The following is a 21,105-nucleotide window of genomic DNA, read 5'->3' as shown; positions in this document are numbered from 1 at the left end:
GAGACTACTTTTCATGGGGTTTGAAAGCTAAGAGTTTGTCCAGTTTGCCATTTCAGAACTAGAGAAGCCGAATACTACTTCTGTTTTACACAGGAGGAAAGATCAAGACCCAACGGACAGAAGGATGGGATGAATGAGGTGGGTGGCCCCGTGTTAGGGGCCATCGGTCATTAGCATTTCTTACGTGCCAGCTGCTTCCTCAGTCAGCTAATGAGCAAGTCTGATCTCTCAGGAAGACCGAACCCATGAGTCTGACCTTTGGGCTAATTGTAAGCATAAAGCAGGAGCTGGGGCCTTCACCGTGAGGCTCCATGACCGACAGGCAGATAAGAGAGGCCTCTACTCAGGACCGGCCTTGTCTAGCACACATTCAGCCGCTTTGCTCATGTTTGTATTCTAGCATCTGTCACATTGTACTGGAGATCATATATTTAGAGTGTCTCTTATTTCCTAGACTGTGAGCCTCTCAGATCAGGAGGAGTCCTGTCTTATTCATTGTTGGAGTGTATTCACATCTCTTGTTGACTCTAGTCTCAACAGGCCAAGCTGTTGGACAATATGAGTGTTCACGTATGTCTTATCCGGATGGTGTGAGACAGGTATTTTATTCTCTTTAAATAATTTAAGTAATGAGCACTCGTAAGAAGATATTTTCTTAAGTATTTTGTATAAAATTCAAGGCATATATGCTAGAGGAAATACTTGGTTTAATTTAGTTTTCTTCCCCTATTTACCTTCTTTCTGACCAACAAATACAAAAAAACACTCACTACCGACAAAATTGAAACACAAGTCTGTTCCTTCTGGAAAATAATTATGCAGAATAATTTTCCCTTAGCATGTTGTTTTAACTTTTTGCAGTGAGAGGACATTTCATCCAAGGGACAAAGCACAGTGTGGCCTGCTGTATTTTTGCAGTTTGGGAAGGATTTAATGTTAAATAATAGGAAAAATTGCTAGAATTTTAAACACAAATATGGGCTTCTTCAGATTCAGTTAATTCTTATTTGTTACTAGTTGGCAGCAAAACACCAGGTATAAATGTAACATAAAATGATTTTTCATTCCAAATATTGTTTTAGAAGCTCTTAAGTCCTTGTGAATAAAATTACACTTGCTATGTGTTTATCATCCTTTAAAATCCCTAAATCCTTACCAAAACAGTTGACCCAAATGTTTAAATGAGGACTTTATTTATGGAAGTGAATGTTTCTAACTGTCTTATACTATGGTTTTATGGTGACTTCTAAAACAATACTCCCTTAAGCCTGCTGCAGAAACCATATATATATGTAGTGTTACCGTGTGAATTCTGCATTTGTTACTGTGAATTCAGGAGAAAGTTGTTGTGGTTGTGAAATAAGATGCAGATTTACTTTAAGAAGGAGCTTTAGTATAAACTCAAATAGGCTGACAGAAGAGCAGTTTAAGAAATTTTATATCTAAACAGGGCCTTTTTTTTTTCATTGTTGGGGAATCATTTTAATTAACTTTTTTTGTTGTTGTGATTCCCAGTGTAAAAGGAAATAAAATCTCAAACCATTATTGAATTTATTGCAGTATGATGCTTTTCAGATTCTTGTTTTTACTGTAGTTAGTTTTGATTTACTCTGCTGCTGATCTGTGGTCAGAAATGACGTAGATATTACAGCTGTGGCTACGCTAAAAAAAGTATTTTTTAGATTGTATCAATGGAAGTAAACCCCACTGGCCTGATGTATTTGCCCTAAAAGGGTCACTGTGTTTGCGGTCAATATTGTAATTTGAAGTATATGTTCTGATAGCCTGAAGTTTTACCTTGAGACCCTTTTCGGTTAAGTTTGTTTATTTTGGGGGTTAGAATTGGCATCCCCCCTTTATTTACTTTTACGTATCCCCAGCCACTGCTGACTCTCCACGGCCTCCTCTCCCTCGGTTGACATCTCCGATGTCATCCTTGATGGCTTCCCTTTCTCCTCCTCTGCCTTCACTCCCTCAGTTTCTTTGCATCTGAGACATCCGTGTAGCCTACGGTCCCATCCTTGCCTTCTGCCTTTGCTTCCCCTTTTTCTGTTCCCCGGGGTGTCAGCCGCCGCTTGTACGTGAGCCGTTGACGTCCCAGTCTTCGTGTCCTGTCTTGGACTCCAGGCCCACTTGCCCAACTGCCCACTAGATGCCTTTACTCTCAAGCCCTCCTACTGTCACTGAGCCTGTACGGAAGCCAAGCTCCTCCTGTCTCCTTCAACCTCCTCCTGTGTTCGCAGCCTGAGGCAGTCTCTCCAAGCCACCTGCTGTCTTTCATGCCCTCAACTCCCCCACCCAGTTAGCTGCCGATTCTTGTGTGTGCGGTCTTCCAGAATCCTTTACCCGGCCTTGCTCTCGACTCCCATCTGCGTTCAGGCCCCCAGCAGACCCCATCTCAGGACTGTACACGTTCTGGCTAAAGATCCTTGGGCCCCACTCCCTGCCTGGGCAGGACTGGCTTGCTTCTGGACCCCTACCTCCTGGCGTCGAGTGATACCTAGAAAAAGGTTTGGAAATAAAATGAGGTACATGACTCAGTTCCCTCCTGTAACAATTAACAGTGTAGGTGGGTCCAGGACAGAGTCACAAAGGATGGAGAATTCATGATTCATTGCAAGTGGATGTTGTGCCTTCATTTCTCGAAAAGCAGTGCTCCAGGCCTGTTCTGCTAAAGTGAACCACGGATTTACAAACTTACACACAAGTGGAGCCCATTTTTTATTTAAAAAGTCTCCTATCTTACTTACGGTGATTTTGAAACATTCGATTTGTAAGTGTTCACAATGTATTGCTGTATTATGCTGTATTATGTTTGACAGTATTCTGTCAAATATTCTGAGATGGTTAGGCTCTTGTTAGGATCACAGTGATTCTTTTTAACCCAGTCCTCTCCTTCATACTCGTATTGCAACTCACCGGAGCAAGGAGGAGGGCTCTGGTCCTGGACTTAAAGCCTGCCTCGAGAGGATGGTGATTACTGTGTAGGAGCGAATGGCGGTCGGAAAAACTTCCACAACCTCAACCCTGACCGAGGTTGTGATGAGCTCCTCAGCCTCTTCTGAGCTTGTGAAGTGAGGGACCCCTGTCAGGCTCTCCACTTGGTGTCTTACTTGTGTCTGTGTTGTTTGCTACCGAGTCACCGTAAGTTCATGAGACTTCACACATTTTCTCTCTCCTTTGATTATATAATGAAAAACGCCACCACCTCAGAGGCAGTGGAAGGTCCAGCGTACAGAAATGAAGTTATTCTAACAAGCCTCAGAAGGCTGTGTAAGCTTTGACTTTTCTGTTCAGAGAGTAAGTTTAACAATGGGAAAGATTCATGTGACTCCTGACAAAATAATTTCATACACTTGCTCAGAAATGCAGCGAGGTTTTTTTACTGCAGGAATTGGCTGTTTTCCTTTGAAAATTCTTTGCCAAAATAACTTTGCCTGAAAAATCTTATAAGCTTTGTTTGTTTGTTTGTTTGTTTTGAGAGAAACTGAGGCAGTTTTTGCCAAGGGCCTGTAGTGACACGTTGGCAAAGGTGTGAATGGAACCTGGGCTTCCTCCCTCTCAGTCCTGTCATCTTTCACATTAACCGTCTCCAGGCTTCCGTGTGCTATGCGATTTGGCAGTAGTGGCCTGTGCTACAGCACAAGCACATACTCGGTGCAAATAGAGGCTTGACATATGCTGCAATGTTGGCTTATTTAGTATTGTTTGGCTCTTATGCTTCAGGAATCAATTTTTAAAATATAGACTATACCTAGATATATTTGAACTCCTTGCATGATAAAATACCTTGGAAGGGTATATCATAATCTTTATGGCAGAGATTCCGTCTTTAAGATGTGCTTGATATGAAATCACAAAGAAAAGTCTTTGGAGCCATTGGGCCTTACGGGATATAAGCATACATTCTAAACCTGCAGGTATCTCCCTTTATTGTATGTGCTGATCTTTGACCTGAATTGTCACAGGCTTTTTGTTGTTGCTGTTCTTTCCTCTATAATGTTGTCGGAAGACATTGAGCCTATGGGTATTGGGCCTTAAATTGAATTTTCTTACATAGAAAAAAGGGAAAAAAAATTGCATTGTGGTTTAGGTCATAACAAAAACTAGGTCCTTCCTTAGCAAGATTGAATTCATGCCCGTCTTGTGTTAGTGTCGTGGCCGTACTTCATCTAAGTGACCACACAGGTGCTTACTGTGGTCGCAGATTTATATCTGCTGCTGCTTTGAAGGCTCTTGCTGGCAGCTCACGATGAGAGGATGTTGCCGTAGGAATGATGATAGCACATGAGACCCTTTTGTTCGTTCTCTTGATCGTGACTCTGCACTGAATCCAGAGGCTTGGAGTCTCTGTGGGAAGAGGCCCCAGTGTGTTGCCGTGATAATGATACAGCCTTGGTTACTCACTCCTTGGTTAAAACCTTCTAGCTCTGCAGTCAGCACTGCTCAACTGTGAGGAAGTATGGGACCGAGTAGTACATTGTCAGCTGTCTTTGAAGAAAATAACGGCGTTGTGATTTGAAGAAGTATTTGATAAGATAATTGCCGTCCTCACTTGTCATGGTCATCCCACCCATTTATTGCGGAAGACACTCCAAGGTCTACCGCCCTGAAATGCAGAACGTTTTGGTGGAGCCACATCGGAGACAGATCTCTTTGGGAGGTGACAGCTGCCGCAGAGGGCGCGCAGTGTGGCTTGGAAGAGGGACTAAGCCACGTTTGACTCCACAGCCACACTGGGTTGTGTGTCCGCGGGCTCGTCACTCAACCTTGTAGACTGTTGTGGGCATGTCAGTCCCCTAACGTAGGCCCTCACACATAAGAGGTGCTTCCTCAGTATTGTTCCTCTTTTCCTTTCTGAAAGTTGTGCATCTCGTGGGAAGACATTTCCGGAAAGTCCCGGATTCCCCACGGATCCTGCGTCAGTACCATGGAGTATGCAGTGGAGGGGTTGTGGAGAGCATAGCGTTGGTTCCTCGCATATTCCTGCCGTGTGTGTGTGTGTGTGTGTGTGTGTGTGTACACACGTGTGTGCGCACCAGTGTGGGCATACCTACTACAGCATGTTCCAAGTAACACTCTTCCTTTCTTGGCAGGTGCCTGAGATCATCAGCTCCATCCGACAGGCCGGGAAGATTGCCCGCCAGGAGGAGCTGCATTGCCCGTCTGAGTTCGATGAGACGTTTGCCAAGAAGTTTGAGGTGCTCTTCTGTGGCCGGGTGACAGTGGCTCACAAGAAGGCCCCTCCGGCCCTGATCGACGAGTGCATCGAGAAGTTCAATCATGTCAGCTGCAGCAGGAAAGCCGAATTTGACTTGGTCTCCCAGGATTCTGAAACCCCAAATCCTGTGGGAGGGCTTTCCTTCACGGATAAGTTCCGGTCTGTGCTCCAGCCGGTGGGGAATGGGGAGCAGGGCGGGAGGCCCATGCGCAAATCCTTCTCCCAGCCCGGCCTGCGCTCTTTGGCCTTTAAGAAGGAATTTCAAGATGGAAGCCTTCGGAGTAGTAGTCTCTTCAGGTCCTTTGAGGAAAACGACATTGAGAACCACCTAATTAGCGGGCACAATATTGTGCAGCCGACAGATATTGAGGAAAATCGAACTATGCTCTTCACGGTAAAATATCATCAAGCCCCGGGCTCATCCCCAGTGTGAGATACACATTCAAAAGAAATCTTTATGGAGAATGGATTCTTAGTAAATTGCTTTTGGATTTATGTGTGAATCTATCTAATTTTAGAGCAAATAATCCTTTTCTCAGGATAAAATCCTTTAGTTTTAGACCTTTAAAATCATCGTTGGAGGGGCGCCTGGGTGGCTCAGTTGGTTGAGCATCTCACTTTGGCTCAGGTCATGATCTCACATTTTGTGAGTTCGAGCCCCATGTCCAGCATTGTGCTGACGGCTCAGAGCCTGCTTCGGATTCTATGTCTCCCTCTCTCTCTGCCCCTCCTCTGTGCGCGCGCGTTCTCTCTCTCTCTCTCTCTCTCTCTCTCTCAAAACAAACATTAAAAAAGATACATATAAAATTATAGTTGGAAACCTAAAGAGAATCAATCATTTTTTTGTTTTAAGTTTATTTGAGAGAGAGAGCACAAGTGGGGAAAGAGCAGAGAGAGAGAGAGAGAGAGAGAGAGAGAGAGAGACGGGGAGAGAGAGAGAATGCCAAGCAGGCTCTGCACCACCAGCACAGAGCCCAGTGTAGGGCTTGAACTCATGAACCATGAGATCATGACCTGAGCCAAAATCGAACGCTTAACCGACTGGTATGTTCTTATCTCTACCCACTCCCCACCCTCTTGGTTGAAAGGTACCTTTTCAATGGAAGGAACAGGTGACACATTTAAGAGACTCCAAAAGGATTTTTTAAAAATCTACATTAATTTCAAGAAATATATTTCAACAAAATCTTTTAATTGGAAATTACTCCCTCTTTACTGTTTCTGTTAAATTATAAAATATTTATCCTTTGTTAATCAGAGTAATTGGTTTGGGGAGAACATGATACTTAAAATTTATACCCAAACTGAAATAATAGTTCAGCCAACTGCTTACTCCCTTGTTTTCTAGAAGAGGTTTGGTAAACTAATAGACAAGTACCAGAAAAGGAAATGGATAGGGAAGCTGTCCTCGGCTTGGGATTCCTGGGTTCCGTGCTGCTCTGGGCTCTTCTGTATGGGCTTGCCCTCCTTGGGAGTCTCTGGGTCTGAGCTGACAGGACTCGGGGCTGTCCCAGCAGGGAGCTGGCCTCTGATGGTATAGGGAACTGATTGTTCTCAGCCCCCTTCTAGAATGTCACGGCTGATATTCTAGTGAGAGCAAAATTACCATAAGTGTAATGTTTTTGTGCCTAACTCAGCGCAGTGAGATGGCCAACAGGTAAGGAGGCTGCCACTTAGGCTAATGGGTTGTTGGATGTAAGCAGGTTTAAGATGAAGACGATGTGTCAGTGGGTAAATAGGGCTGTTTTCATTGTTAACCAGTGTACTGAAAAGAGCTATGTTGGCATTCAGGCTTTTGCATTTTAGTCTGTGATCTGTATTTAAAAAGATAGTGGTGTCATTGTGAAAGCTACTCAGCGCATGTATTTTCAAGTACTTAGTGTGTGACTGCTGTGTGTAGGGTCCCTTTCAGAATGCTAGAAGTCACAGCAGTGAATAGGGCAGGCATGGTCTCTGCCCACACGGAAGTTAGATTCCAGTAAGGGGGACTGACAACCGATTGTACAAGTAATGGCCTCATTACAGTTGAGATAAATGCCACAAAGGAGAAGGAAGTAGAGGGTGCTGTGAGAATATCTAAGGATTCCAGGAAGGCTCCTTGGAGGAAGTGATTTTCCACTGAGCAGAGGTTCAGTGTGGCCAACTAGATACTCTGCTAGTAGGAGTATCGTGAATTCAGGGAGCAGCAAATGAGAAGGCCCTTGAGGCAGGGATGGGTTGTGGCAACACAGTCCTCTGCTATAATGGCGTTTATTGTGCTGACCCAAAGCTGTAAGGCAGTGTTAACATATGCTAATACTCTAACTTTATTTTTTTTAATTTGTTTAAGTTTATTTATTTATTTTGAGAGAGAGAGCGAGCGTGTGTGTGAGTGAACTGTGGAGGGGCAGAGGGAGACAGGGAGAGAGAGAATCCTAACCTGAGGATCCTAATCCTGACCTGAGACTAAGTCAGATGCTTAACCAACTGAGCCACCCAGGAGGCCCTAATGCTCTAACTTTAAAAAGTCAAGTAAGTGGTATTTGAACGCCTAACAAATAGTATGTACTCAACCATGGTAGCTTATTTTAACAGTAATTCTAAAAGACTTTGCAGTTAAAAAAAAAAAAATGTCATTAGAAAGTGTTTTGGAAGTTTCAAAAGAGAACCCTTTCTGGAAGATTCGCTTTTATAGACACCTCACTTCTTACAAAGGGGAGATGTGGCATCTGAGGTTTGGTTGCTAACTTTTGGATATTTGGTTCTTTCATCTCAAAGAAGACTGCTTTAGGGGCGCCTGGGTGGCTCAGTCAGCTAAGCGTCCGACTTTGGCTCAGGTCACGATCTCACGGTTTGTGAGTTCATTCCCCACGTCAGGCTCTGTGCCGACAGTTCAGAGCCTGGAGCCTGCTTCTGATTCTGTGTCTCCCTCTCTCTCTGCCCCTCCCCCACTCATGCTCTGCCTCTCTCTCTCTCTGTTTCGCTCAAAGATAAATAAACATTAAAAAAAAGAAGACCGCTGCCTTACACAGGTGGATGTACTCACACACGTGAGGTGCTGCCTGAAATCCCCAGGGTAAACCAGAGCCCCAGGAGCTGGTCATCCTCTGCAGTGAACTTGCAACTTGAACTTGCAGTGAACTTGAACCTTAGAAGAGCTTGCCCCTCTTCTTCTGCATTTCCATAGGTCACAACACGAGAATGTTTGTATGATAAATTTGAGTTCAATTTTCATGAAAAACTGGTTTCTTTTTTTTTGTCTTTTAAGATTGGCCAGTCTGAAGTTTACCTCATCAGTCCTGACACCAAAAAAATAGCATTGGAGAAAAACTTTAAGGAAATATCCTTTTGCTCTCAGGTAAATGGAGATGGGTTATTGGTTCATTGGCGTTTGAATTTTTAATGAACTCTTTTATTATCTGTCATTCAACAGAAGTGCTAAAAGGTTGCAAGATGTACACTTTCTGGGTGTACTTGATTTGTGATCTTGCATTTCTTCTTCGATTTGGTGTATTAAGGCAAAATTTACATATAATTTTGAAGTTAAGTTTGCTGTCAGCAACGGTAATCTGGAGAGAATACATCATCTACTTTTCTTTTTTTAATTATTGGTGGTAACGTTCTGTAGTCACAATTTCCAGATGTGTGTGTGCGTGTTTTACTATATGTATTCATATATATACATGTAAATGTTTTTAAATAGGTGCTCATTTCTACTGTATAAAAATTCTTCACTTCTTTTGGGTGCCAGTCATTATTTCTTCTTCTTTGAATTAGTGATTATCTTTAAGGATGTTTTCCTCAGAATACAATGCCTACTTGATTCTTTCTTGATAGTCTCCCTAGGCGTGTTTCATAGAGAGATTCTGGAGAATCAGTTATAATAAGCTATGTCAGTTGTACTCAGGATCTTCCTAACAAATATGAGGTCATTTAAAGTCATTGTTCGGCTATTTTTTAAAAAGTCCGGCTTCTCATTTCCTCACTTCCATTTTCTCATAACTAGATGTAACAAAAATCTCATTGCTGATTTATAACATGATCTACATAAAAAAAATTTCTCTTTTGAACCCTTTTCCCAAAATGTGAAAATAAAGAATGTTCCTTTTGTAGTTGGATAGGGAACCATTTGCAAAATAAATTTTTCCAAATCCTCTTCCCCAGAGAATTAATGCCTGGCATGTGTTTACCTTGCTGTTGGGGAGCATTGATTGAGATATGTCAGTGATTGCCCATTTATTGGAAAATGTTCAGCCTGAGATTATCCACAGAATTTAATCTCAATTTGCTGCTATTTCTATTGAAATGTTAATGTTTAAGGTTTGGTTTTTCGTATGACAGTTTTATCATTTCCTAAAGGGTGCAGCTTACAAGTTGACATGATGACCCGAACTTCAAGTTCATAGCACTTGTATCTCTGCATGCTGGTGCTTTCTGGAGATACTCACGTATTAATAATTATGCTCTAGGTCTTATCTGTATCAAGGTGCCTCTTAGCTGATACTTTCAAAACAAGTTTACATATTTATTCAGAAGAGCTCTTGAGAAACAATAGCGTACAACCCTGGCCTTAATATCTTACATTTAAAAGCCTCTCTACTCTCTGTGTGTATGCTTTGTGACTCATTCTTAATACCAGTTAAGTACTTGTGTTTTAGGAGTACAAATGTGTGTTAAAACTTTTTTTTTAAGCTCTGTGACTGTATTTGCATGTGTGTGTGTGCGCATGTAGTTGTGTTTCTTCATTAATCTCTTATCTACTTTGGATTTTTGAAGTAGTTTTTCTTTAATACCTAAGAAAAGTTCTCCTCTTTCTGTGTCCACTTTTCTGCACTTCCTTTTAGTACTAAAATGAACAGTAAAAACTCTGGTTTTCAGTTGTTCTTGTATTATAGGGGTAACCAGAATAACATTTTAGGAGAACACTGTTAATCTTCGTATTTGAGAGATGTTTTTAGATATTTAAAATATCTGAGAAAATCGTCTGGAACCACAAAAGGCCCCAAATAGCCAAGGCAATCTTGAGAACAACAAAGCTGGAGGTATCACAATTCCAGATATTAAGACAGACAACAGACTTGTAGTAATCAAAACAGTATGGTCCTGGCACAAAAATGGACCCATGGATCAGTGAAACAGAATAGAAAGCCCAGAAATAAACCCATAATCGTATGGTCAATTAGTCTGTGACAAAGGAGGCAAGAGTATACAGTGGGGAAAAGGCCATCTGCTGAACAGTGGCCCTGGGAGAACTGAACAGCTACATGCAAGAGAAGGACACTGGACCACTTGCTTATACGATACACAAAAATAAACTCAAAATGGAACAAAGGCCCCAAATGTGAGGCATGAAACCATGAAACTCCTAGAAGAAAACATAGGCAGTAATTTCTTTGACATTGGCTATTGCAGAATTTTCCAGGTATCTCCTCCAGCAAGAGAAACAAAAGCAAAAATAAACTTTTGGCATTAAACCAAAATAAAAAGCTTTTACATAGAGAGGGAGACCAACAACAAAATGAAAAAAGCAGCTTACTGAATGAGAGACGATATTTGCAAATGATATATCCTGTGAGGAGTTAATATGCAAAATAGGTAAAATACTTAACACAACACCAGAAAAACAAATAATCTAATTGAGAAACAGGCAGAGGAGCTGAATAGACATTTTCCCAAAGAAGATATACAGAGATCCAACAGGCACATGAAAAGATGCTCAGTATCACAGTCATCAGGAAAATGCAAATCAGAATCTCAGTGAGCTATCCCCTTATACCTGTTAGAATGGCTAAAATAAAAAAGACAAGAAACAAGTGTTGGCAAGGATGTGGACAAAAAGAAACCCTTGGTACCCTGCTGGTGGGAATGTAAATTGGTGCAGCCATGGTGGAAAACAGTATGGAGGTTCCTCAAAACATTAAAAATAGAACTACCATGTGATCCAGTAATTCCACTACTGGGTATTTATCCAAAGAAACAAAAACACTAATTCAAAAAGATAGGTGTATTCCTATTTTTATTGCAGCTTTATTTATATAGTAGCTAAGATACGGAAGCAATCCAAGTGCGCATAAATGAATGGATAAAGAAGATGTACACACACACACACACACGCACACACACACACACTGGAATATTACACAGCAATGAAAAGGATGGAGCTCTTGCCATTTGTGACAACATGGATGGACCTAGAGGGTATTATGCTGAGGGAAATAAATCCAAGAAAAACAAATACCACATGACTTGACTTATATGTGGAATCTAAAAAACAAATGAGTAAACAAAAAGCAGAACTAGACCCAAATATGCAGAGAACAAACTGATGATTGCCAGAGGGGAGAGGAGTCGGGGATACAGGCTTTCGGTTGTGGAATGCATAAGTCCCAGGCATGGAAGGTACAGCTTAAGGAGTATAGTCAGGGGTATCCTAATCGCACTGGATGGTGACAGATGGTAGCTACACTGGTGGTGAGCATAGCATAACATGCAGACTGATCCAATTCCTGCATCATGCACCTGACACTAATGTAACGTTTGGTATCAACTGTGCTTCAGAAAATCTGAGAAACTAATTTTATAGTGCTCCGGTCAGTCAGACTGTGCTGTGTCAGTCTTAAGTTGCCCTCTGACAGTTGTGCGTCTTGTGGATACAGCTCAATGTTCCTTCCTCTTTTCCCTGCCTTCAACAGGGTATTAGACACGTGGACCATTTCGGGTTTATCTGCCGAGAGGCTTCAGGGGGCAGAGGCTTTCATTTCGTCTGTTACGTGTTTCAGTGCACAAATGAGGCTCTGGTAAGTGCGACTGAGAGTTCTCCCCTGGAAACCTTATTCATGTGGAATTTCAACCTCACTGATTTTTTTCTTCCCTTAGCAAACCATATAGCTTCATCAGTGTGTCATTATTTGGCTTCAGTTATTCATCATGACTATTCAACAATTAGCTAGTATACATACAAGACTTATTTGGGCATGTGTCTTCAATTTTCATTGTTTTTTGTGGAATCTGCTCACTTTGCCCTCTGGCCCAGCGTTAAAAAATGTCATTTTGGATTTTTGGTCCAGAGGAGTTGGCTTTTTTGTCAGTATTTAATTTATGGTTTTAGTTTTTACCTTAGCTCATTTAAGCGTTTTGAACATCTAGGTAGTGTTTTTAAGACTATAATCCTAGCAGATATTACGATAATGACTATGTTTGTCAGTGATTAGTGGTCCCCCCCAAATCTTCAAATACTCAGTCTTTGCAGAGTCCTGAAATCTCAGCCCACTCATCTTTTTTTTAAGTTATTTATTTATTTTGAGTTTATTTATTTATTTTTTAAGTTATGTCTTTATTTATTCATCCATTCATCCTTCCATCCATCCATCTATCCCTTCCTCCCTGCAGAGGAGGAGCAGAGAAAGAGAGAATCCCAAGCAGGCTCTGCAGTGTCATCACAGAACCTGACGTGAGGCTCCAAATCACAAACTATGGATCATGCCCTGAGCCAAGTGGGAGGCTTAACCAACTGAGCCACCCAGGCACCCCTCAGCCCCACTCATCTTTTTGTTGTTGTTGTTTATTTTATTTATTTTTTTTTTTCAACGTTTATTTATTTTTGGGACAGAGAGAGAGACAGAGCATGAACAGGGGAGGGGCAGAGAGAGAGGGAGACACAGAATCGGAAACAGGCTCCAGGCTCTGAGCCATCAGCCCAGAGCCCGATGCGGGGCTCGAACCCACGGACCGCGAGATCGTGACCTGGCTGAAGTCGGACGCTTAACCGACTGCGCCACCCAGGCGCCCCGTTGTTGTTTATTTTTGAGAGAGAGCATGAACAGGGGAGGGGCAGAGGGAGAGACAAAATCTGAAGCAGGCTCCAGGCTGTCAGCACAGAGCCTGACGTGGGGCTTGAACCCACAAACTATGAGATCATGACCTGAGCCAAAGTCCGACGCTTAACCAACTGTGCCATCCAGGGGCCCCAGCTCCACTCATCTTAAATGGGCTTTTTGCTATCTTCTCTCTGATCAGGTTGATGAGATTATGATGACCCTGAAGCAGGCTTTCACTGTGGCTGCGGTGCAGCAGACTGCTAAAACGCCTGTCCAGCTGTGTGAGGGCTGCCCCTTGCAGGGCCTGCACAAGCTGTGTGAGCGGATAGAGGGTGAGTAGGGGCCCCCTTCAAGCCTTAACATTTCGGGACTTAAAGGTCCCAGGAAAACCTTAGGCAATCTGCATTCCTTGAAAGGTTCTGCCTGAGGCTCATGTTAGTTACAGGGATTACAGGTGAACTGTCAGTATGCTGAGGGTGTCTTCTGTACTGTGCTCGGTGCTCAGGATTTGAAGATAAACATCCACATCCCTGTCTACCATCGCCCCTCTAAGGGGCTCTGAGTAGAGAGCCAGAAGCTGCCTACCGGCTGCATGGCATTTATCAAGGTTGTGCGTGATCAGCCCTATTGGCTGCTATAAAGAGATCTAGTTAAGATATGAGCTGAAGAATTTCCACCGAGTGTTTCCATTACAAGGTCATCAGTAACCTCTGCCAGAACAGTTTTCATGGAGTGAAGGGGGCAGAAGGAGGGTTGCAGTTGAGCCGAAGGGAAAGAGTAAAAAGGACTGAGTGTGGATGATAGTTTCTAGAAATTTGGTGTCAGGAGAAACTGTGGTAAATGTTACCATTTGCAGCTGATATTTGTTGAGCATTTAAGGTGTGCCAGGCACTGTGCGAGGTGCTGTAACTTGCACTGTTACCAATTTGATCTTTAGCGCATTGTGAGAGGAAAGGGGATTGGTCATACGCACATTTCAGGGGGAAGTAAATCAAGAGTGAGTGAAGTGTAGGGGTAAACTAGTGTGTGAGTCCAGGAGTCCTCCTGCGAGGGAAAGCCCTCCCTGTTACCTGCCCCTCAGCTGCACCCCAGGAGAAGGCTGTGCCGGGGTGGGGGGTGTGGGGTGGGGGGAGAGCCAGCTGACCCAGCTTTGTGCAGCTGGGGAGCTTTCAGCACATCCAGAGCCACAAGGGCCGGGTGGGTCAGAGTGGAACAGACGAGACCTTTCCTGAACGAGAGAGGGAATCTTCCTCAGGTGGGAAGAGAGAGATGCTCCATTTCTGGGCCTGCGGCGAGGGGGAGGCGAGGGGCAGAGAACAAGGTAAGCCTGTGATGATGATCCTCTGAGGGAACCTGCCATTGAAGTGGTTCATTTCCTCTCTCTCCTTGCTTTTGCATTTTTTTCCATTTATAGGAGGATTTCTAAAACTTTGTGTGCGATTCTGAGGAAAGTCACAGGATTTAAACGGCCTATGTTTTTGTAAGCATCAAAACAGATGTGATAATTTCCTATGTCTGTAGAATACTTCTTTGTTTTATTTTTATTTTTGAGAGAGAGCATGATCCGGGGAAAAGGGGTGGAGGGGGAGAGAGAGAGAGAGAATCCCAAGCAGGCTCCACACTCAGCGCAGAGCCTGACGCGGGGCTTGATCCCACAACGCTGGGATCATGACCTGAGCCGAAATCAAGCATCAGACACTCAACCGACTGAGCCACCCAGGCGCCCCTAGAATACTCCTAATAAGCGTTACTTGTGTAGAGAAGAACACAATTGTTATTTGGATTTCATTTTCCTTTTTGCATAATTGTGGTGAAAGTACATGTGATATAAAACTGACCATTTTAGCCTTTTTAAAGCGTACAGTTCAGTGGCATTGAGTAGATCCACGTTGTTATGTGGTCATTGCCGACTTCTGTGTCTGGAGCTTTGTAATCTTTCCAAGTGGAGAATCAACTGAAGTGTAACTCCCTCTGCCCCTCCCCTGGTCCCTGGCCACCACCACTCTACTTCTGTCTCTGTGAATGTGATGGCCCTAGTGTGTCATCTAAGTGGACTCATGCTTCCTTTGGCGACTGGCTTATTTAGCATAACATCTCCTAGGTGTATTCACGTTGTAGCGTGTGTCAGGATTTTATATCATTTTAAGGCTGACTAGTAACACATTTTGTGTTTATACCACATTTATCTATTCATCTGTCCATAGACGTTTGAGTTGTTTTCACCTTTTGGCTGTTGTGAGTGATGTTGCTCTCAAGTTGGTGTGCAAGTATCTGTTCATGTTCCTGCTTTCAATTCTTTTGGGAATATACCCACATGTGGAATTGCTGGATCATATGGTAATTACACATTTAATTTTTTGAGGAACCGCCGTTATATTTTCCACAGTGGCTGCAGCGTCGTGCACTCCCGTTAGTAGTGCATAGGGTTCCAGTTTCTGCACATCCTTGCCCACGTGTGTTACTTTCTTTAGGATAACCATCCAGTGGGTGTGAAGTGGTATTTGACTTCCCTTTTTAAGTGAGATGGATTGACAGTTATCATCTTAAGTTTCAGAGATTCGTTTACAGACATTATAGTGCTCTTTAAAATAAATCAAAATGATTAATATTTTCAACTGTGCTTTCCTAGTTGCTACTGTTTGCTGACATTATGCAAAATAGAGCTGGAAATGAGAAAAGTTCTGCTTTACCTAGAGATCTCATCTGAAAGGATCCCTAACCCTTCCCTTAGTGGTTGTCAAGATAAGGTAAATGATGACAGAAATGTCCCTTGAGAGCTTATTAAGAAGCCAACAAGGACTCTGGCCCTGAAGATAAAGCAGACCGAGATCTGCAGGAGCTGGAAGGATTCCAGAGTTCCACCTGATAAATCTTTCTGTGGTCTGGCCTAGCTTTCAGAAAGTGAGAGCTGAAAAGTTCCGTCAAGGTGGGGATTTTGCTGCTGTAGTGTTGGAATTATTATTTAATTCGTCTTTTTTACCTGATAAAATCCAAGCAAAGCAGAGAGCTCTGCTCATGTAAAAACATCCTCAGTAGCACAGGTAGAAGGCTGGGAGGCTGTGTAGTGCCCACCCTGATGGGAAGCATTTCTTAAGTATAGATGACACAGCGTTACAGGCATCCTTAGGCGGGAGATGCTTTTAGGAACACTTGGAAGCCCGTGCTTTTTGCTATATTGTGTTCCTAATAAGTAGAATGAAGTGGTTTATTAAAGCTCCTTGTAGGTTCCCGTGAGAGTAGTTCTCATAGGAAGTCAGGCTCTGGCCGAGCACTCTGTTCACGGACCAGTGACGTGGCCACAAGAAGAAGGACTTAAAAGGCTGCTTTCTTGATCGGTTGAAATCGTCAGTCTGTGCCCCGGGATTTCGACAAGAATATGTACGCTGTACACACCAACCACGGCGGACGCGCCGCTCACGTCGTGTAAGCGGGTCTGGGTTGGAAGTCCGCACAAGTCCTAGTGGTGCGGATCTAGCATTTTGTGCATTTTAAAGTTGAGCGGAGCGTTTTGGGAATTGCTAGACTGAATTGTATGTTCACCGAAAAGGAAAAAAGGTTGAACTGAGGTTTTCCTTTGCTGTCCAGGTTTGCCTCTGGCAAAGCAAAGTCATTCATCAGACCTCCCTTAATAAGAGCCTTTTCTGCGTCAGCAGTGTGAAGGTGGCCTCACTAACAACCCGGCCGGAGGGATCGTAGCTTTCGAATGCCCTGGACTCTGGTTCCCTGTTTCTGTGTTGTTCCTCGTGTCCCTTTTCCCTGGTAAAGCCTTGTAGCATCGTGTTGAGGGTGCCACGTCCGTGCTGCTGGAACCACCCAGGGCAGCGCAAGGTGTTGAGAAGCCCTGTGGAAAGTGTGCTGTGAACATGGGGTAGACAGCCAGGCACTGGGGCCTGCGTGCGTGAGAAACCTCACCTCTGGTTTGATGTGGGGCATGCACTGAGGCATCCTGGAGGCAAGGATAAAACTTGTTAAGGCATCTCTTCATACCTGCCGAATGTGAATAGTCTGTGTTGCTGCCCAGTTGGTCTCTCATATAATTAGTTGAATTCTTCGTGGAGCCCAGGGGTTCCCTCTGCGTGTGAGTGTCTCATCGGACAAGCCACGTTTTTCCAAAATAGGATGCTTACATTGTGTCCAAGGCCTGCAGGGAGGGCTTTTGGTTAGTGATGACTGCTTATTTTACTCCTAAGTTTAAATACCGTTTTGATTCAACATTTAAGTAGTTACAGCACAGTAAAAGCATCTCTGTGTTCTCAGCTTGCCGGAAGAACACCTGAGTTGTGCCCTGACGAAACCCATCTGTCTTTTCTATACTCTCACCTTCCTCTGAATTCACTTTGGTATTGAAGCTACTTGTGTGTCAAGCGACTTGACTCTTTGGGCAAAGGGAGGCAGTGGAGAGTTTGAAGAGTTGCTCGTGGAGGCAAAAAACATGGTTCAGAGTCTGACTCTGTCCCCGACCTAGCTGATGGCCCAGGGCAAAATACTGGACTTTCCTGTGCCTCAGTTTCTTCATTTATGCATTGAGATTACTAAACATGGTACCCACTTCAGGGAGTATTTTGAGGAAGGTGATACACGTCATGTTGAGCATAGTGGCGTGGCAATCACTTAAGAAACCTTGGCTTTTATTTTTAGACTATTTTCTTGCAGAAAAAGGGGGGGTGGTGTTGCTGGGAGGAAGGACATCCTGGAAGCTGAGAGAGCCTCTGCAGTTTGAGGAACAGCTTCCACCAGAGCTGTTAGCAGGGAGGCGGTGGGGGAGGGGGAGTGGTGGGGGGGGAGGGGCTCTGTGTCCAGCTGCAGTGGGGGGTCGGGGGGGGGGAGGGAGGGCAGCTACTAATTGGCCTCCTGACTTTTGACAAGTCGCCTAGCTCCTCTAGACCTCAGCAGATGCCTCTTAAAACAGAGGCATTGATTTCTGACATTTCAGAGGTATCCTCTCCCAGCCATCCTTAGCTATGTAGATGCATTCACAGTGTTCTCCGGAGTGTGTGGCCTTGGCCGGGCACCTGCCGGGTGCCCAGCCTCAGGAGGAGGGGAGAGAGTTGCAGCAGGTGGGTGAGGCGAGGGCTGCCCTTGGAATCAAAGTAACGGGCGGCAGTTCTCCCACGGTGGTTAGGTCAGCCTGTTTCCAGATCTTCTCAGCATGTGTGACATTGATCTCTGGCACCAAGAAAAGGCAAAATAGAATCTAAGCCATGTATGTGTGGAGAAAGCACTTTGTGAAGTATCAGAGTCTCACTGGCACTGAAATTGTGACTTTGTCACTTTTCCTCCTAATCCTCTGTGATGGTCATCTGATGGTCTTACGACTGTTACTAAGGCAGTGGTGATAAAATGAAAGTTGTTAGCCACATGAATAATCCATTTTGTTGGGAAGGAGTCTACCAAGGAAGAGGAAAATGTTTCACACGGACCATACTTGTTTTCCCTTGAGAAGAATCATCAGGGTTTATGTATAATTACTCACAAGAATTTATTTTCTGAGGACAAGGTTCTGATTGTGTGAGGTGTGTTAACATGGTCTGGTGGAGAAAAAAGTAATTTGGAACCACACAGATGCAAGGTAGAATCCAACGTGGTGGTCTTGGGAAATCACATAAGCCTCTGGGTCTCAGTTTTCTTAACTGTACAATGGGGATAACTAAGTCCTCTTCATGGATTGTTCCAGTGTTACATAATATGGGCCTAATGTTTACGACAGTGCCTGGCACATGAGGGCTCAGCTAAAAAATGTCTGTTGTCCCATCGGCGTCATTAACATTGTTACCAAGTAGAATGTCTGTAAAATGTCAAAAGCTTGAAGTAGGTGGGTCAGAACATAAAGAGCTTGAGTATGGAAGTTTTACTCTGCCTCAGAACTTGTACTTAGAGTGTTTTCTTGTATCTCTTCTTAATAGGAATGAATTCTTCCAAAACCAAACTAGAACTCCAGAAACACCTGACGATGTTGACTAATCAGGAGCAAGCAACTATTTTTGAGGAGGTTCAGGTAAAGTACCAGTTTTTCATTTCTAGACTGAAGGAAAAGGTAAGCAGCTTACCTGAGAGATGTTACTTATGAAAAATCGCAAACCAGAGCTGTCACAGCTCTGAGGAAGTGGCCCTGAGTTCCTCTTGCTTTAAAGTTAAGCCCCACTCAGAGGTGGGGGATGGGGTGGGAGGTAGGGAGGGGGGTGGGGGCAGGTCAGATGGCAGACTGACATCAGGTCTTGGTTTCCACAGTGAATGCAACTAACCCAGAAAGAGGACTCCCTTAAAAATATTTTAGAATAAAGAAAGGAAATTCTAGAGTGGAAAGAGCCTCAGCCCAGGGGACAGAAGACCTGGACTTTGGTCCCCAAGCTCTACAAGAGTTTCTCTGCTCTACAAGAAACTCCTGCCAGCCCCTTCCTGCTCGGGGTTTTAGCCCTGAAGTGTGGGAGTCGGCAGAGACAGTATTTTGTACGTGAACTTGGTCATTAACTGTTCCTCCCCTCTTACTCAGTGTTGGACACAAATTTACATGATGTTGTCTACTTAGAGCTATATATCAAACCTAACTGTAAAAAAAAAAATGCAAAAAAAGCCAGCTCGTCAGTTTTCTGTTAAACCTGGAAACTCGCTCTTATCCTTGCGCGTAGATGCGGCGTCTCTCCGGGAAACTGTGCTGTGTGTGCTGGCATGCCCGTAGTGTGTTCGTTCTGAATCTTTAATGAGCTCATCAAAAATTTCCCGTCTGCTTTAGCTGAGGGGCATTTTCAATGGTTTCCTGGCACTTTTGTAGGGAGGAAGGCACATCAGAACAAAGGATAAATATTTTTGTGTGGGGAGCAGAGTGAAAGGGCCTTGCAGAGCAGTCAGTAAACCAATCCAGAAGGCCCGTAGCTCTGGGTTCCAGGTTCTGTCTGTCTCCACACTGGCTGCAGGACTCCACCCACCAGGCCCATGATCTGTTTTCTGTTAGAGTGAAGAGTTAGAAGACTGTCTTTTTCTCTTTAATCCCATTAGAATTCTCTTCATCACCCTTGTTCTCCCGTGGTAGGATTGGCATGTGTTTGTAGAAGGAAAGCACGGGAAGGTTTTTTACTTTCATAAATAGCTTAGAATGTAATTTTCACAATTTCCACTTGCCTTTAAATTTTGTTTTCTTTTGAATCGACTTGAGACATGCCATTTTTTTTTTTTAAATGTTTGTTTTTGAGAGAGAAACTGAATGGGGGGTGGGGGAGGGAGAGAGGGACAGAGGATCTGCTATGTCAGTGCAGAGCCTGACGTGGGGCTTGAACTTCTGCACCGTGAAATCATGACCTGAGCTGAAGTCTGACGCTTAACTGACTAAGCCACCCAGGTGCTCCCTTGTTTTTACGTAAAGGGTCTTTAGAGTTCTGAGTACACAGTACTCAGAAAAACTTAGTGTGATTTGTACTTGGAATTCATAATGGACAGTTTGCTTCCGATTGTTAATGCATTTACAGTGGAAGCCGGGCCTTTTCCTCTGGTGTTGGTCCATCCGCTTGCTGGTCTGGTGCTATCAAAGCCACTTCAGGGAATGTCTTTGCAGCAAGCTTAGAAGATGCACATTCCTCCCCCAATGTGAGTTTTATTTGTTATTTAGACAGCACCATGTAGCACTTTATTACCTGTGCTGATTCATCTGACCAAAAACAGTGCGATTAACCAGCATAGGTAATAAAATATTGTCCAGCAATGAGAAATTCCTAATGGATGTGATTCTGAGATTCTCTTTGGCCCGTGTCAGTTTTTAGATACCCAGTACATACGGAAAAGAGATTTAAGAGACGAGTGGAGACAAGGTTTATTTATTTTTAAAAATGCCTGTAGTTAATATCTTGGGGACCCCATGTGTTGTTCTAGAAGGTTCTGTAAGTTGAATAGCTTAAAGACCAAAGGAAGGTCACTGTTGTGAAAAGCCAGCTCTTACTATGTCCTCCATCGTCATAAGTGTGGCTTTTCCTTGAATAATACAAATTTGACATGGATCTCTTCCTCTAACGGCCTGAAGGTTTCATTGAATTATTTCCAATGACCATTCTTGATTCTGAAATGACGTTTTATAAACCAAGTCATTGATTTCTTTTTAGG

At 43.6% G+C, this 21,105-nt stretch overlaps 1 protein-coding gene across 7 annotated transcripts in view; it reads left to right on the top strand.

The window, feature by feature from the left end:
* TBC1D1 (TBC1 domain family member 1) overlaps positions 1–21,105 on the top strand; it is a 225,072-nt gene that overhangs the window by 99,708 nt on the left and 104,259 nt on the right. For all 7 annotated transcript variants that reach the window (XM_086705242.1, XM_086705243.1, XM_086705241.1 and 4 more), the window contains 5 exons: positions 5,097–5,615; positions 8,469–8,558; positions 11,893–11,997; positions 13,217–13,349; positions 18,921–19,012. In XM_086705242.1, coding sequence (XP_086561368.1) covers positions 5,097–5,615; positions 8,469–8,558; positions 11,893–11,997; positions 13,217–13,349; positions 18,921–19,012 — 939 coding nt within the window. The remainder of the gene's footprint in view (positions 1–5,096; positions 5,616–8,468; positions 8,559–11,892; positions 11,998–13,216; positions 13,350–18,920; positions 19,013–21,105) is intronic.

The sequence above is a fragment of the Puma concolor genome, chromosome B1 (assembly GCF_028749965.1).
Source record: "Puma concolor isolate L17-30 chromosome B1, mPumCon1.1.hap2, whole genome shotgun sequence".
Lineage (NCBI taxonomy): Eukaryota > Metazoa > Chordata > Mammalia > Carnivora > Felidae > Puma > Puma concolor.
The sequence above is the reverse complement of the archived record's forward strand: the minus strand, read 5'-3'. Positions and strand labels throughout refer to the sequence as shown.